Source organism: Bradysia coprophila, unplaced genomic scaffold, assembly GCF_014529535.1.
Source record: "Bradysia coprophila strain Holo2 unplaced genomic scaffold, BU_Bcop_v1 contig_358, whole genome shotgun sequence".
Lineage (NCBI taxonomy): Eukaryota > Metazoa > Arthropoda > Insecta > Diptera > Sciaridae > Bradysia > Bradysia coprophila.
Window position 1 is genome coordinate 2,698,049 of NW_023503616.1, and position 15,876 is coordinate 2,713,924.

General features: G+C 32.2%; 2 protein-coding genes across 7 annotated transcripts in view; one reads left to right on the plus strand and one right to left on the minus strand.

Annotated features, from left to right (window-relative positions):
• LOC119081769 (feline leukemia virus subgroup C receptor-related protein 2) overlaps positions 1–8,087 on the minus strand; it is a 32,712-nt gene extending 24,625 nt beyond the window's left edge. The window contains exons 1-3 of one of the 3 annotated variants that reach the window (XM_037190964.1): positions 7,922–8,087; positions 3,046–3,403; positions 2,749–2,866 (exon numbers count right to left, since the gene is read on the minus strand). In XM_037190964.1, coding sequence (XP_037046859.1) covers positions 2,749–2,866; positions 3,046–3,175 — 248 coding nt within the window. In that variant the 5' untranslated portion in view covers positions 3,176–3,403; positions 7,922–8,087. Of the gene's footprint in view, positions 1–2,748; positions 2,867–3,045; positions 3,404–5,424; positions 5,537–7,667; positions 7,823–7,921 lie in introns of those variants that run through there. The other 2 variants (XM_037190966.1, XM_037190965.1) reach the window with 2 other exon arrangements.
• Positions 8,088–11,303: 3,216 nt separating this feature from the next.
• LOC119081716 overlaps positions 11,304–15,876 on the plus strand; it is a 28,903-nt gene continuing 24,330 nt past the window's right edge. For 3 of the 4 annotated variants that reach the window (XM_037190834.1, XM_037190840.1, XM_037190835.1), the window contains exons 1-2: positions 11,304–11,342; positions 12,887–13,122. In XM_037190834.1, coding sequence (XP_037046729.1) covers positions 11,319–11,342; positions 12,887–13,122 — 260 coding nt within the window. In that variant the 5' untranslated portion in view covers positions 11,304–11,318. Of the gene's footprint in view, positions 11,343–12,886; positions 13,123–14,980; positions 15,794–15,876 lie in introns of those variants that run through there. The other variant, XM_037190836.1, reaches the window with a different exon arrangement.

Sequence of the window (15,876 nt, forward strand, 5' to 3'; positions counted from 1 at the left end):
GATGTTGACCTGACTGGAATGTATTTCATTAACATAATATTCGTTTTTTTAACTTCACAGAGCCTGTGGGCATTTTGAGCTTCCGATTCAAAAAAAGCATGTAACTTTTCATCATTTTAATGTATCCGTATTACGTGTACACCTACATTACCACAAAAGCTGGTACATATACCATATATGAACAGAACACCATACATTTTAATTGGAAGTACTACACGTTAGTTGTAATTTTGTATCCTTAGGTTTTTTGTGTGTATGTATTGAAACTGCTCGTTAATATTTAATTACAAGTTGACGCAGTTTCAAAGGGGTTAAATGGTATCGCAGCTCTGTAAGGCCAACTATTCCCATTTAAAAGACAACCCGCTGATACTGAAATCTTTTGTTGTTTACATGAAATTGACTCTCGGCACAGCAAGTAAGAATTCAGACATATAACTCTTGTTTAACTGTGCAGATATTTTGGATGCTTGTTTTTTTTCTCAAGCCAAGTCTTTTCGAGTGTGACATCGGGTAATATTTATTTTCATGTAACAATATTGCTAAATTGTGTGTAATTTTTGTTACAAAATGGATCGAAAATTGGAATGAAAAGCTTAAGTCGTTGTACGAAAAAAAAAGAAGAAAAAAGTAATTGAGTCATTGCATGTAATAAAACCGCCCTCGCTCTCGCTATAGCGTAATACGAGAACGCCTTTGCAACAAACGATAATTGAAAAATGAGCTTTTTCCTCGAACACACCGTTATCATTATTTAACCACAAAGACTGCCACAAAATGTAAAGATAAGCTGAATATATGTTTTATAGCATAATAAAGGATACGGCAAATGCAAAAAAAAAGAATCATCGATATAATGCTCTTAATAGCATGTTACGATACATGTAGCTTTACAAAACAATTTAATTGTCTGTTGTTTTGCAAAATTTCCTACAGTTCAGTCGTTCAGTGTGATACATACACTATGACATACGGCGTTGTATAATGTAATAGGTACATTTACTATCAACCATCTATCATCCATGCGAAAATGTAGATGAAGGGTATACACACCAGACATATTTGACGTGATATTCATTAGGGATAAAAAGATTTTCTGATCTGAAAATATGAAGGGTATATATGTGCAGTACATTTTACAATTTACATGCTCTTTCGTTTGAAAGTTATTTATGGAGTGTGACAAGAGTACGCTTTGAGCACACACGTATAGCTTCTTGGCTACATTGATAACAAAGAAAGACAAGCATTTTTCCAGGTGTATCGCTGAATAAGAATCTCAATTCCAATTTTATTTTTAAAAATGTAGTTTCATTGCCATAAAATCGATATTATTTCCGGATGAAAGAAGAAGTAAAAAAAAACCGTCGTCAGTGAAGATTTTATTTTAAAATCTCACAGAAATGATACCGTGAACCCATTCATATTTCCCATTTATCTTTTTCGTAATTTAATTTTTTTTTCTTTTATCAAATTGAGTCTGAAAGATTCGAATTTTTGTGCCCAAAGGAATAAAACGTAATTTGTTTCAACTCAATAACAAACATAAAACTTTGTAATTAGAGCATAACGCTGAACATCGGTACAGGAGCAAAGCCTATAATGAAGAAAAGATCCTATTATCATCAATCACTCTATACCGACAATTGTTACAAATGAAGAAATCGTAACTGCTTTTAAGTCATATACAGTAACAGGGTGATGAAGGTTTAAATACTATAAAAGCTTTTTTCTGCCATTGACTGTAAAAAAAGGATTTTAAGAGCTTTTCAGTTTTTACGATCCACTTCAAAACATCCTTTCAAACGAGTCGTACAACATACTTTATAGTTAATGCTAAATTGATACCCACAGAACAATGTGTCCTTTGGGCTTCTATTTTAGCACGTCCATTTATTTATAAAATTTCCACTACAAAACCAGCTTCGTAGTCATCAACAGCCTATTATTGCATATACTTTAAGATGTAACACGAAAAGAAAAGCGGATCGTTCCAGCTTCGTTGCTTCAATTTAACAACGACTAGTCATCTGTTACCGACAACAATGAGCTATTTAGTGTTATGTATAGCAAAGCTAAAGAAGTACAGGATTTGTTTTATCTACTACTTTAACAAGTAACCCTTTTTACAGCGATACACCCGCCATTTATCATGACTTTCGTTAGTACAAAAAAATATATCAACCACATGAAAATGGTAGCAATATGGAGATCAAACTCCACTGTAATTAATGTTCAAGGGATAACACGTTGGCATATAGGTTTAATCAACGGTACATTAGTTCGCGTTCTGAAATTCTTCATATGAATCAGTATTGTATCATGCAAATCTACCGTACGATTTTTGTGGGATAAACTTGATTCAGTTGAATATGAATTATCGAATTTCCAGATAGAACGAAATTTTATAGTGCCCATTTGATTAATATTTCGTGTTCGAATCATTTAGCCAAAAGCGAATTTGAATCTAGCATCCGAAATTGGTGGCACAAAATGAGGACAAAATATCCATAACTACCCTATAGTTCCAGCTGTATCATATTTCAAATTCTACTGTTCGAGTTGAATTTGCAAACCAACAACGATTGTTCTGGATATACAATTTTAACAATACGTAGCTGTTCCATTCAGCAACTGTTGAAACTACTATGCATTCGACGGAAACTATTTCCACAATAATGGGGCTATTGCCACAAAACAATAATTCAAATATTTAACTTTAATTAGACCACAATTATTTTCACTTACCTTTGGACGATATTTGCTATGATACTGTATTGAATCCATTGCAGTGCATTAGAGGCTGAATATAAGGTGAAAATGACAAGCACCACCCATCGCCTTTTGTAGACTTGGAAATCAGCACCTGAAAGCCACGAAAACACTTCTCTTAGGATAGATGTATATATAATGATAAAATGAGGTCGTGATTTTCAATTAAATTTAATTGCCAATTTGCTCTACACTCCGTTGTTCACATTTATCAGAAACAATAAAATTAATTAGATTAAACTGTAGGATTGTTGAGTGCGGTATTGAAATTACCTTTTTGAGCTTCGAGATTTTCAATAGAACCAGGTGGTTTTATTAGATCCGTTGATTTACTCCCGCTTATGTATGGTTCTGCTAGTTCTGTTGTATCTCTTTCGAGTTCTTTACCGTTGTTTATATCCATTTTTCTTTGTTTGATTTTAGTTAATCGTTTGTAAGTTACTTTAATAGTTTGTCTGACTTATCGTGGTTATTGTTTGTTGACTTTATAATTAGGTACTTTAAACTTTTTAACGAGCAATTTATTGTCAATATTTATGCAAAAATTTGATTTATGACTAATTGAGATCTGATTCTTAGTGTGAAGAATATCCACGATTCCATTGGTTTCACATTTTTATACAGAGTTGATCTGAAAGACAGCGAAAAAAATGCATTTGGTCAGTTTTAAAATAAATTTGTTTCGATACAGAGAAATGATAATAAATAGCGGTGCTGTTATTATCTATCTGTTTCAATGATGTTGTGCGTAAGTCTAAATAAGCGGGAAAAAAAACCAGACATAACCCACACAGATCTTTTACTTCATTTGGTATAAATATTTCCAACATATTAATGAAAAATCATTTACATGGTACATGCGTTGAAAACCGTACTCTTCATGTTTCAAAAACACATTCGACGCCCTCAGCATGTAAAATCCATTACATAACTCTGGATAAAAATCTCTACTTTTCATCTTTTTATCCCAAGTCATGTAAAATACTATTACTTGACTAAATTTTTGCTGCATAAGACGATAATAGTTCTAAGAACTTGTTGCTAATTTTTCTTGTCGCATTCAACAGTAGGTGATATAGCCATAAAAGTTGATTTTCAAATCATTTTATTTATGTTTCGCTTACACAGGTATACTACTGAAGAAACGTGATGATTTGAAGCACACTTCGATTTATATACTGACAGAAATTGAAATTGTACCATTGTGGCATTATTGTGGTCAAATCGAAATTTCATATTTATTTGCTTGATCAACATTACCTAAATCAAATAATCGAGTAATCGTTAAAAAGTACTTATAATCTATCACAATCACAAGTTCGAATCGAATGCAATATCTGCTGTATTTTATTGGTGTAACATAGAGGTAAAGAAATACATATCAGTAACTCTCCGGGAATTCACTTTGCACTTGGAATTTTCTATTGCATCATCGCTTCGAATCAACAGTATCTTAAAGAAACATTTTATATATACACTACACTGATAGTGCTATGACACTACGGTCTTTTCGTTGAAAACATTTATTATCTGAACATTTCTTACTATCTTTATTCTTCGACGATACAAAACGATTGACTGAAATGTGTATTTTTTACTGACTCTGAGACATAATTGAAATCCGATCCATGCACTTTTTTATTGCAATCGTTGTACTGCTAATTTAGATTGTATGTATGCTATATAAAGCTACGAAATTGTATCACTCTAGTAACAACAACAAATAGGGTGAAACCATTACCCATGCAAATTGAGAGTTTTGAGTTTGTGGGTTAAGTGACATCAAAACTTTTGTTCTAGCTCTGGTTTTTGTTATGAATACATTTTTACGTACTATAGGAGTAGGTTAAACCTTATGTTGATTGACAAAAGTGTACAGGTTGGAACAGCAATAACTTTCAGCTATAGATAGTTTACGTGGGTAATGGTTTCCCCCTTATGTGTATGCCAACATGCCAGTAAGGTTATTAAATGATAATGTTTACAATTTATCGTTCGAATTAAATTATCAAACTTCAGGCGACTTCCAAATGTTTTTGAATGATTAAAAGATGAGAAATACAGGTCCAAATTGGGTTTTTATGTCAATAATGTATGTCTAAAAGTGTAATAAACTTTCTTGAACGTGTCAAAAGTTATAGCCGAATAAAATGTAGCTGAAAATTGCTTCAAATATTTGATATTTTCGATCACAGTTAAAAATCAGAAGAAGACCTGCGCCTAATTAGAGTCGATATCTCTCTAAGCACATTTCATCACAATTGCATACAAGTACTGTTTTCACTGCTACTATCAAAATTAAGAGATATAGTTGTGAATCACCCTTAATATCCCGAAATGCTTGAACACTAGCATTATCACAAAAGTATATATCGAATATTTAATATAGATCTAAGTTTTGAAACAAATTAATAGGAAATCTTTTACTTCATTTAGGTTTAACATTTTTCACAATATTAATCAGAACCTAAGCTGATCGCTTGATTTATTCTTTGAGCTGTCGATAACAGTTTTATTGATAACATTCTCGTCTGTATTTCGCCAATCAAACACTTGACCAATGGTCTGTGTTGTATTTTTGTCATTTGTGAAATTTCAACCCTCATAAATTCAAAGTGACAATTTTCCTTGAGCCTTTTCAAAACAACTTACTGCAAACAAAATATTCTACATCACAAATAACAAGACAACGATTTACTGAACTGGTATCAGAAATATCAGATACTAAGATCGTCCCTCGTAAAATGTGTAGGGTCTACTTGTACAGGTAGAAACAGAAAAATTTCAATTTTACACATCGTTACAGTATCATATTGACATTATGTTTGATTAATTGCATACACACTGTACGGCTTATCGCTGTTCACATTCGTTATCAAATATCAGACCATTTAAATGTAATTAATTGCGATTGTGAACAAAGACAAAGTTGTTAATAAACAAAATTGTTTTCACGCATGTATGAATGTTGCTTCGTTGGGGAATGAAAACGAATAGAATAATTATCAAAGAAATTTTAGCATTGAAATATAATACACATTTCGATTATATGATGGAGTGTTATAAATACTATTTCTTCATAAAGGTCTCGTCTATACACTTTTGCGTATACAAAGTCGATTTGCCTTGTGTGGACTATATTTTTTACATCGTAGATAAATCGAGTTTTCGGGTAATTGAATTTTTTTGTCGCAAAGTAAACATAACGTTGATGATAAATTTGAACGGTTGTTATAGTTTCTATTTTTAATATATAAACGACCAACAAAGTATTACTATAATCTTGTTCGTACATTCAACTGGTTCAACGTCTCATTGTTATCAACTTATTTATGAAATTATTCTTTTGTGCACAGAGTACCAGCTGCGCCTCCTTTATATCTATTAATATTCAGATTGTAGAAATGAGTCACAAAATAAATAATCATTCGCCGAAATGTCTCTGCCAGCGAATTACGTGTGATGAGCGAGAAAATAAGTGCGTAATCATTTCCATTCAGTAATTGCTAAGTGGGTAATTAAACAACCACCTTATTATTTTTCATATGGTAACCTCCAAAGCCATATCCACATCAATACTTAGAAAATTGTAATGAAAGAAAGGAACTCTCAAGATTCATCTCTAAATTTGGTTTGATACTCAAAAGTCCTTTAAGTAATTTTATTTCCAAGACGTGCTCGTAACTAGCGAACTACACCACGAACATAACTCAAAAGTGTACTACATATTCCACATCAATATTTCATGGAGTTTTCAGTATTTAAAACTCTGGTTTCGTTCTGAACTTCTCATAAAAATTCACGATAAACAAAAAAAATCTATCACGTTGTTCACGTATGCTCAATATGTAACTTGAAAATCACGTATATTATATGGCAACGAATCAGTCAGGTAATTGAAGAGGAGTTTTATTGGGAATTCGAATTCGAACACAATTTTACAAATTATTGATGTAAATTTCTGAATTATCTGCTTGAATAATTTACCTTATGATGTTGTGATCAAAAGAAATTCGTTTGAGGGATAGTATAACATAATACCGTACTTTTTAGATATATAATTCGTAGGACGAAGGTCGTGTGAATAGCAACGGTCCTTTTTATGATGTACAATCTTTCTGGATTATTTTAAAGGGAAAGTTCTCTGTAAAGGTTACAATTGTAACATTGAAAACACCTTACGCGAAGTACGACCCTATCGAAAGGGTCATCTGCTATCGACCAACGCGACAAGATTAAGCGATGAGATCTGGCTAGTATTGTCTTATATATCTAAATGCATGATAAACGTTTTGAAGTAATAGATTTGTATAAAATCCTAGAAGATAATTTCCACATATGAAGTAATAGATTAAATTATTTTGACGTTTCGATAAGGTTAAAATTACTAAATAAAACTAAAGTCGTAATACTTTCACAGTTTCCGTACGAGGCCATACACTTTTGCATATTTATTAATCAAAAGTAAACATTAAATACTCAAATTAAAAACAAATTTACACACATCTACTAAGTGTATGTGTGATTCAAACATAGATGGATCGCTGATAGCACTTGTTTTAACAAAAAAATAAAAGGTAAACAAAAGGTTACATTTTAACAATATTCCATACACATTGGAAAAAAAATTCTCGTTGAAACCGTAGCACCATTAAGCTACATCACTTCCGAACTAAAATCCATTATCGTTAAAATTTAATTTATATTCCTAGCACCCACCGTACGTAACCATTAAGAGTCTTGAAGAGAGTATCAACAAACAGAATATAACATCTTCGATAGGAACGTGTTTCTCTGCTATACTAAAAGTGTATTGATTTTATGCATTTCTGTTATGTTAGCCTTACAATTCACGGATTTTAAATTTAAATATAAAATGCTAGCACTTCCTTTACCCTTTTGTCGTACTTATTGTTGTTAACAATATTTATGTTCCGACTCAGTTTACATTTTACATCCAATAGCATGAATAGCAATGTGTTGTCATCTTTCTCTATGATAACATTCACATTAGCTCTCTGTTATCAAACAAACTCAAAATCAAATCATCATAAAATAACATAAGGCACTCGCGTTAAAACAAAATGAAAAACATAAAATCCACATCCACGTATGCTTCAAATTATTTTCTATTTTAATATTTGCCTACCATCACTTAAATGCTCGATCTCCAGTTATCAACATTGAATTTTATGATTCGCTTATACACATTCGAATTTGCACAAATAAATCATGCACGTGCAACAAACAAAATTCCCGAAAATTATTTTCGTCCGACTGATTGAACAATGTACACAGAACTGAATTATTATCTGAGATGTTTTAATGGGGAGCTTGGTCCTGAGTATCATATAAAAGCTCTTCACAATTCACGTCATGCTTTGTATGTTAGACGCAATGAAACGGTCGGTATGACCTAGTAAAATGTGTTATCGCTGATGATAATGCGCATGATTTTCTTCTCATCATGTAACTACATGAACTTGGCTCGTCGGGAAGCTTTCAGACATCGTTTCGAATTGAATTTGAAAATATTTTTCGTTTGTTGGGTATGAATGCGAGATAAATGAACGTTTGTGTCCCCTTCGAATAAAATAATTTGGCGCTACTGGAGAACGATTGTTTATAAAATTGAATACGTGCTCTTCTCCGATCCGAATCTCACAATCATAGACAATGTGTATTAAATTTGAATCATTTTTTTCCGTATAAACAAAACTGGTTCGTCGAAATGAATGAATGGGAATTCCATACACGTTTTTATTACTCTCTTAAATCTATCTCCGTTATTTAATTTGAGTTGAGAGTTCGGGGCAATGGTACAGAAATCGGTGTTATTATCTTCGTTCGTATGAATAATTTTTCATTGAATAAACAAATTTGGGTTTTCAAAGTAGTTAACTTCGTTGTTAATTATATCATTTTTCAAACTAGATTTTGCGTAAGAACTTCGTGAAGTGGTTGACGGAAATGTAAACTGTGTTGACTTACATAGATTTGATGGAATAATAACATTTCTAATGCACAAGAAACATTTTCTGCACATCTGTGACTTCCTTTTTAACACATATTCGGAAATTTTTGAATTATCAACCTTTCGATGAGCCTTTCTATGAAGGGTCAGAATCACCTATATAATTATCGAGTCTATTACTTCATTTGATACGAGTTTTTTTCAACCATTGTAGAGAAAATCTTTTACTTCGCTAGTTTTGACATACTATCACTATAAAAGATCCCATTGATCAGAGATCATTACTTACATCTGTCATTGCTGTCGTTAACAGATGATCGGTCAATTTTAAACGCCTAGTTCCATTCTATCTATTTTTATTTGTAAGGGCTAGATCTTTTACTTCGTTGGTTTTGACTTACTTTTCGCTATAAAAGATCACATTAATGAGGGGTCATTGCTTATATCTGTTATTGATGTCGTTAACAGATGAATATCCCCAGCCTCTACTACTTCTTACGACAGCAGGTGAAAAAAATCTGTAATTGAGCTATTTTATCGTGTATACAACATCTACTTTTGTAAAGGATAAATCCATTGACATTATTTTTAGTTGAAAATCACCGTATCTTTTGTACGTTTTTTTCTACCTCACTACAACAAGTATTTCTGGTGAATGCTTTGTTTTACAGCAGCCACATATTTATTTCCCTCTTATAGAATTTCCCCAAAAAGACTTTTTCCTCAAATTTTAAAAAATGTTTGCGGCACTGATGGTACTTTCATTTAGCTCAATTACAAACATTTTAAATTGAGTTCCGTATATTCCTTTGTTTAATAAAAAAAACGCTTTTCGCTGCTGTCGCATTAACTATAAACGACGGTACAACTAAGTATATGCTTATACATATAAAATATAAATTTCGTCTTCCTTTTAGCGGCATAAAACTGAAGAATATGTTCTCTATGCTAACATCGTATGTGTGTATTCAAGGATGAAGATATGTCTTTTTACATTACATTTCCATACACATTCATTACAAAAAAAATTATTTCTTTTTTCGGGGTTTATACATCTGAAGATACAGAGCATCGCAAAAACCATATCGTACTGTTTTCAAGAGGGACAGTCTTTTTTTAGAACTTTTATGCACATTTACATTTCTATATAAATCACTGTGTTTCGTTATTAATATTTATGAAAATGAGATACGAGATGTGATTTGTTATGCATGAAGTAAAGTAACAATTTATTTAATGTCTTGATCATCAATTATTCGACAAGAGAAGATATCTTATGGAAGTGATACAACATCGTACTTGTTATATTATAGTGAAACGATACACATTATTTATCATTTGTTGTTGTGTTTATGTCCGCGTCTCGCAACAGAATACACCTCTGCCCGAATTTTTTTTTGTTGATTATATCGAAGACTCCAATTGTTATTGGTATAGTCTACATTAAGGCAAATAAAATAATACAAGAATTTAGAAATGAGTTGAAATTTTTTAGTTTGAATCTCATTTAAGAGGCACCGGCACTTAGCTAAAATTGTAGCCTACATTTGCGTGTTTCGTATTTCATTTTTGTTAATATCTTTCATCAGAATCCTTTTTGAAAAATGTACGACCGCAATTCCGACCACGAATCTTAGCTAAGTGCCGGTGCCTCTTAAGTGACTGAATTGGTTATGATGTCTATTCGGTTTCATAGATGTAATATAGATGTGGATGAGCATTGAAGCTTTCAGTACAAAAGATAGTCTTTTATGAACAACAATGTGAAGTAGTATCAATAGCGACGTAAAAAAAACCGATTAGCTCTTACTGTTGCAGTCTTTGATGGATTTCCCGGATATAAGATTAGACAACACTTAGTTATGTCGAATGTTTTTTCTGGAAACAGTAACGCCCTTTCTTAATCAAGTTATGTGCTTAAGATATCTTCATTAACACAATTATTTAAAAAAAAAATGTTTTAAGTAAACCTGTTGTGAGGGGCAATATACTACACACACGGAATTTTGGAAACCAACACTTTTTCTGTTTCTGTGTTTTACTTGAGTTTCTGATTTCTGCATATAAAAATACATGCAAAATTCACGAAAAGAAAAACAGTAAACCACGAAACAGAAAATGTGTCGGCTTTCAAAATTCCGTGAGTGTAGTTAAACAATCGTCTGCGAATGATTATTTATTAATGAAATAGGAACAAACAAAGAACCGTTTCCATTTTACGTTCTTGTAGAAATAAAAAAGTTTTTCTGACTTAATGCAACATATATACGCTCTAGATAATTGAATTGAGTACCCCCTACATTATGTACGTTTGCCTTTTATTACTAAGATTTACTGATAAGATTTGATAAGAAACTTTTTTTTTGCATACAACCATTTTAAATTGTTTTCGCTTGAAAAATAAAAGTTTTGTTTTTTTGACTGGAAATAGTTGTGAAAATTTAAATCGTTGTGAATAATTGAAAAATCGATTGATTTTTAACAAAGTGAAGAAGAAGGAAGCCCATTAGAATGTGCATATGGATCATCAAAACGTGTAGACAACATAAAAGCAGTTGAACAGAAAACGAAAATGTTATCGTTTCTGAAACATTTTGTAAGCAGTAACCAATACCATCCATAAGTTGAACTAGTATTTTGATAAAATACTTAATAATGCACTTAAAGCTGAAACGTGTAAACACAACCAATATCCTCAGTTTCGACGAATATACAGATCGTTTAAATAAAAGTAGATCGACCACTTTCTTCATTGAAGCGAAACGAAGGTGTTTCTTTGGTATGCTTTCAAGCATATCAATCAGTCGATGATTACGTCGATAACAGAAATTTTCTACATTTTTCAAATTTTTGTTTAATCTAAAATCATTGCAAATTTATGTGAAGGTTTTCTGTTTGAGGAAAGGCGACATGATAAGAGCATGTAATTGTCATACCTATGATTTCTGTTATATATAGTTGGCCAGGTCGTCGGCGAAGGGTGGAGTAAATAAGATAGAGAAGATTGAGGAAACTGTTGTCATTGTCAAGTATAAATGAGATTTTGGTGGTCCTAGGAGAAGTCAATCACCAAGGCTATAGTAATCAATTTTACGGAAATGAGCATCATTTCTGCGTACCATCGTTTTGTGCTTAAAATGATAAGAATTATCAACATAACTATCGAACGATTTTTAAGACGTTCATACATGAGATAACTAATTTTAAAAATAAAACAAAGTGTCACTTAGTAACAAAAGTCAAATTCGAAAAAATCGTTTAAGGGTTCAAGTCGACAAACCTCTCCAACGAACGTATTAACAGTGTGGGGGAAACAATTTTGTAGCAAAAGTTAAATTCTCAAACTTTTCCATTCAAGTCGATAGACCTGTCCAGTAAACACACTGAGCTATTTTTCCGTATATTTGGCGCAAGACGTAGTCATCATTACTACGAAAAATTTAAACATTCCGGAAATGATCAATCGATTTGGTGCGTGAAGTTGCCAATTACCCTAATGTATCAAACGTTTCTATATTCGCGTATTGAAAAATTGTCTGAAAGCCGAACAGATGTTGTGGACATTCGAAAAAACCACTTTATTAGAGATTATGTGTTAATAATAGTTATTCATTATCCTCAATGCATTTGTTTTCTGTATTACCCTCGGTGAACTTACAGAAATTATATTTTGAACTTCGTGCCATTACAGCTGTTAGCACTGTCACTGTACCGTAGTGTCATAAAAAAAAGTTTGTTTGAAGCAAAGTCAAAAAAAAACAATTACAACTCCGACCAGTCTTAACTCACCAATATTAATTACTCATGTTACCTATTAACACTTACGTGATAAATATTTCAATTACAATTTCCGATATGAATTTGAAATAAATGGTGTGGTATTTGATTGTATTGTTATACCGAAACAGAAAAAAAAAATATTTCAATAAAATTTCGGCCCGTTACTGTTACAAAGAGACAGCCTAATAACTACAAAATTTCAAATTGTTTATTAGTTGTTGGTTGAACGGTCATCGTAGCTTATGTAAAATCTGTCATTTCTCTCTCCCAAAATTTAAAAAAATTATTGCAGTGCAATATAAACAAATCCAATATTTAATTTAGCGTGTAAATTTTTAACAGTCGTCATAATGTTTGCAGATAAATTACAAACCGAATATGTCGAAAGACGTGGAAAGTGTTCTAAATCTGTCAGTGATTTATGAAAACGACGAAGAAATTCCCGATGACGGACGTGTTTATCATTTTTATAAATATGGTGAGAGTATCGAAGATACCGCAATGAAAGTCAAACTTCAGCTAGCTGAATATCGTAAAATTTTGGAATGTTTGTGCCAGCATAGTGCAGAGCATCAGTCAATGCGTAAGAGATTAAGGTAACTAATTTTATTGCTATTGTTGTGCTACGGAAGCACTTGTGATTAATTGCTTGAGTGTTTTAGGTGTCAACTCTTGTAATTATTTTCTGCAAAACCGTTTCTAGAGTCTTCGATAGCAGATTTCTTTAAGCAGCCAGGTGATCGGCAAACAAACAACATGTTATATCATTGATACATACCTTTACATCGTAACTGAACTTGATGTGAAGTAGCTTTCGTTGAGGGGAGAACCGAGAGAACTCATTACTGGAAAATCTTGTTGTTTTGACCTTTGAAGAAAAACATTATCGTTGGCATACTATGGTCTATGTATTGTGCATTACATGTCACTCAACAGTATCGGTCATTCATGGTTTACATGAATGGGTTATCCCATTTCTTCAACCAGTGACCAGGTATTAGGACTGTCTTAAACGACCTATAGTTCAAAAAGATCCGTTACATCTTCTTATACATTACCATCGCTACAGATACAGATACTTTATTCTGGCGTCGCAATTTCTAAATATGTAAAATTGTCGAATCTATTACTTCGTTGCCATAAAAGCGATTATAATCTGTTGCTTCTTGTTTACATTATCGTCCTTGTATTTTTTCAGTGCATTGACAAAATCTATTACTTCCTTAGTTAAACCTTTGCCTATATGAGAGAACTTTAGCCAATCGTTTATTTTTGTAATCGATGCCAATAACAGATGAGTACTCCGATAGACGTTAGTGGTGTTGAATGTTGAGGTCATAACTTTAACGCACTGCTGAAATATAATTGTAAAATCCTATTTTATCTGCCTAGAACGATAATCGCACATTTATACATCTAGTGCAAAACTCTTTATCTCGATGAATCTTTTTTCGGCGTATGGCCCACTATCTAAAATGATTATTTCGCCGTCGGCTCGGTACATAAACTTTCAAATCGTCAACATACCAATTTCGGAGAGAGTTGCATAATTATAAGTTGGTTTCGAAATGTCAACATTTCGCATGTTATGTCGATATTGAATGACTTTTTACCAGTAGTGCGATTGGATTTTTCTATTCTTTACGCACTAGTGCGGTAAAACGTTTTGGTTGAAATTAGTTGTTCCAGACGATTTCAACTGATAAGAATTCATTATTTTCTGGTTTTGGGACATTTAAAAATAATGTGAAAAAGCAAATTAAAAATAATTAAGTAAATTGAAGTATGTAGCGAAGTGTAAATCAAATGACTTACTTTTAGAGTACACTCGAATTCTTCCTTCCAAATATAGTTACCTTAATTTAAGGTTCAAATTTCTTTTCTCTAATATTTACATTTTTTTTTGTATTATCTCTTGAATAATCAATTGGATTGCAATTTCTATACTATCGCAAAATTATTAAACCAATAAGTGATTGCACTTTATCGATTTGATGGATTACTGATGTCACAAGGCCTATCCTCTGAAAGCATGCCATATTATACCTCAATAAAACTCTATCCCCCATGTATTTATATAATACTTTGAGACACTGATTCCGATTTATAAAAAATAATTTTGCTGCACCATACACAATAAGAAACCTTATCAAATAAGTTAAACGAAACACAAAAAACAACCATGCTACAATTTTCATAATTATCAACACTCCTCTAATAGAAACTGGTATATTCGGTGTATATTTATTGTCGTTTACAACGTGCTCGAATACAATAATATTTTAGTATGTTATAAAGAAATCGTGTATATGTACCACACCACCTTCTACCTTTATATTGTTACCTTACAAATTGGTGTATTCATGCTATATACGACTCCAAAAGCCTATAAAAGTTTAAAAATATTTTCTCGTGATAGTCGCAATCAGACAATATTATTTATCAAATCTGCTTGTGCAATATATGTATGTACAATTGTTGTGAGACATGAGTGGAAAGACGGGAAAAATGTGTACTTAATTAAAGCAGTAATTTGCTTTTAAGATTTGTGATGTTTGTGAGACGACCAGGAATTTGTGCGGTGTTTAACGTTACAGTCTCTGTGCTTTTTAAGAATTTTTATTAAAAAGTTTGACGATGAATGTACAACGATACGGTGCTAAAACCGAATTTTAGATTTGTTTAACTTTGTCCGTGATTTGATTCAATCGATTGTTAGAAATCAACCAAAATTGATTTATTACATCGATGAATAAGAAATTGACGTTGATAACAACATTGCGGTGTAATAAATTGTGCCATTTACCCAGCCATACCACTGAAGTCAGGTGCTAAGACATTTGCCAATAAATTTATAGTGAAGCTGTGTAGATGTGAGTTATTGTATTCGCGCTGTGATAAATGATTTTCGCAATTTGCCACTTTCAAATGGTGGAGCATTTGGAAAATTTTCCAACGGTAAAACTATATTTCGTTCATTAGTCACATGATCTTTGTGGAGATACTGCGGTGTAATTTATGATCAGTGCTTATTCAGCTGCGTTTGTTGATCCTAGAAGGAAACTGATAAAGATGCTCGTTAATGACTAACTCTATCATTCATTTCGCTTGAAATAAATCCGAACAGTAACACGAAAACGAACAATAAAACGCAAACAAAATGTTGGATACATGCACCATACGAAATAATTTGACTTTAACAGTGGGTGTTATAATTGGAGGGATAACCACCATCTTGTTGATTCGCAAGGGTGCACAGCTCTTTAGGTAATCTTAAACAAATTTTTTATTTTAATCTAAGTTCTGTAATCACAAGTAAAGGAAAATCATAGAAACTATAGAATCGTTGG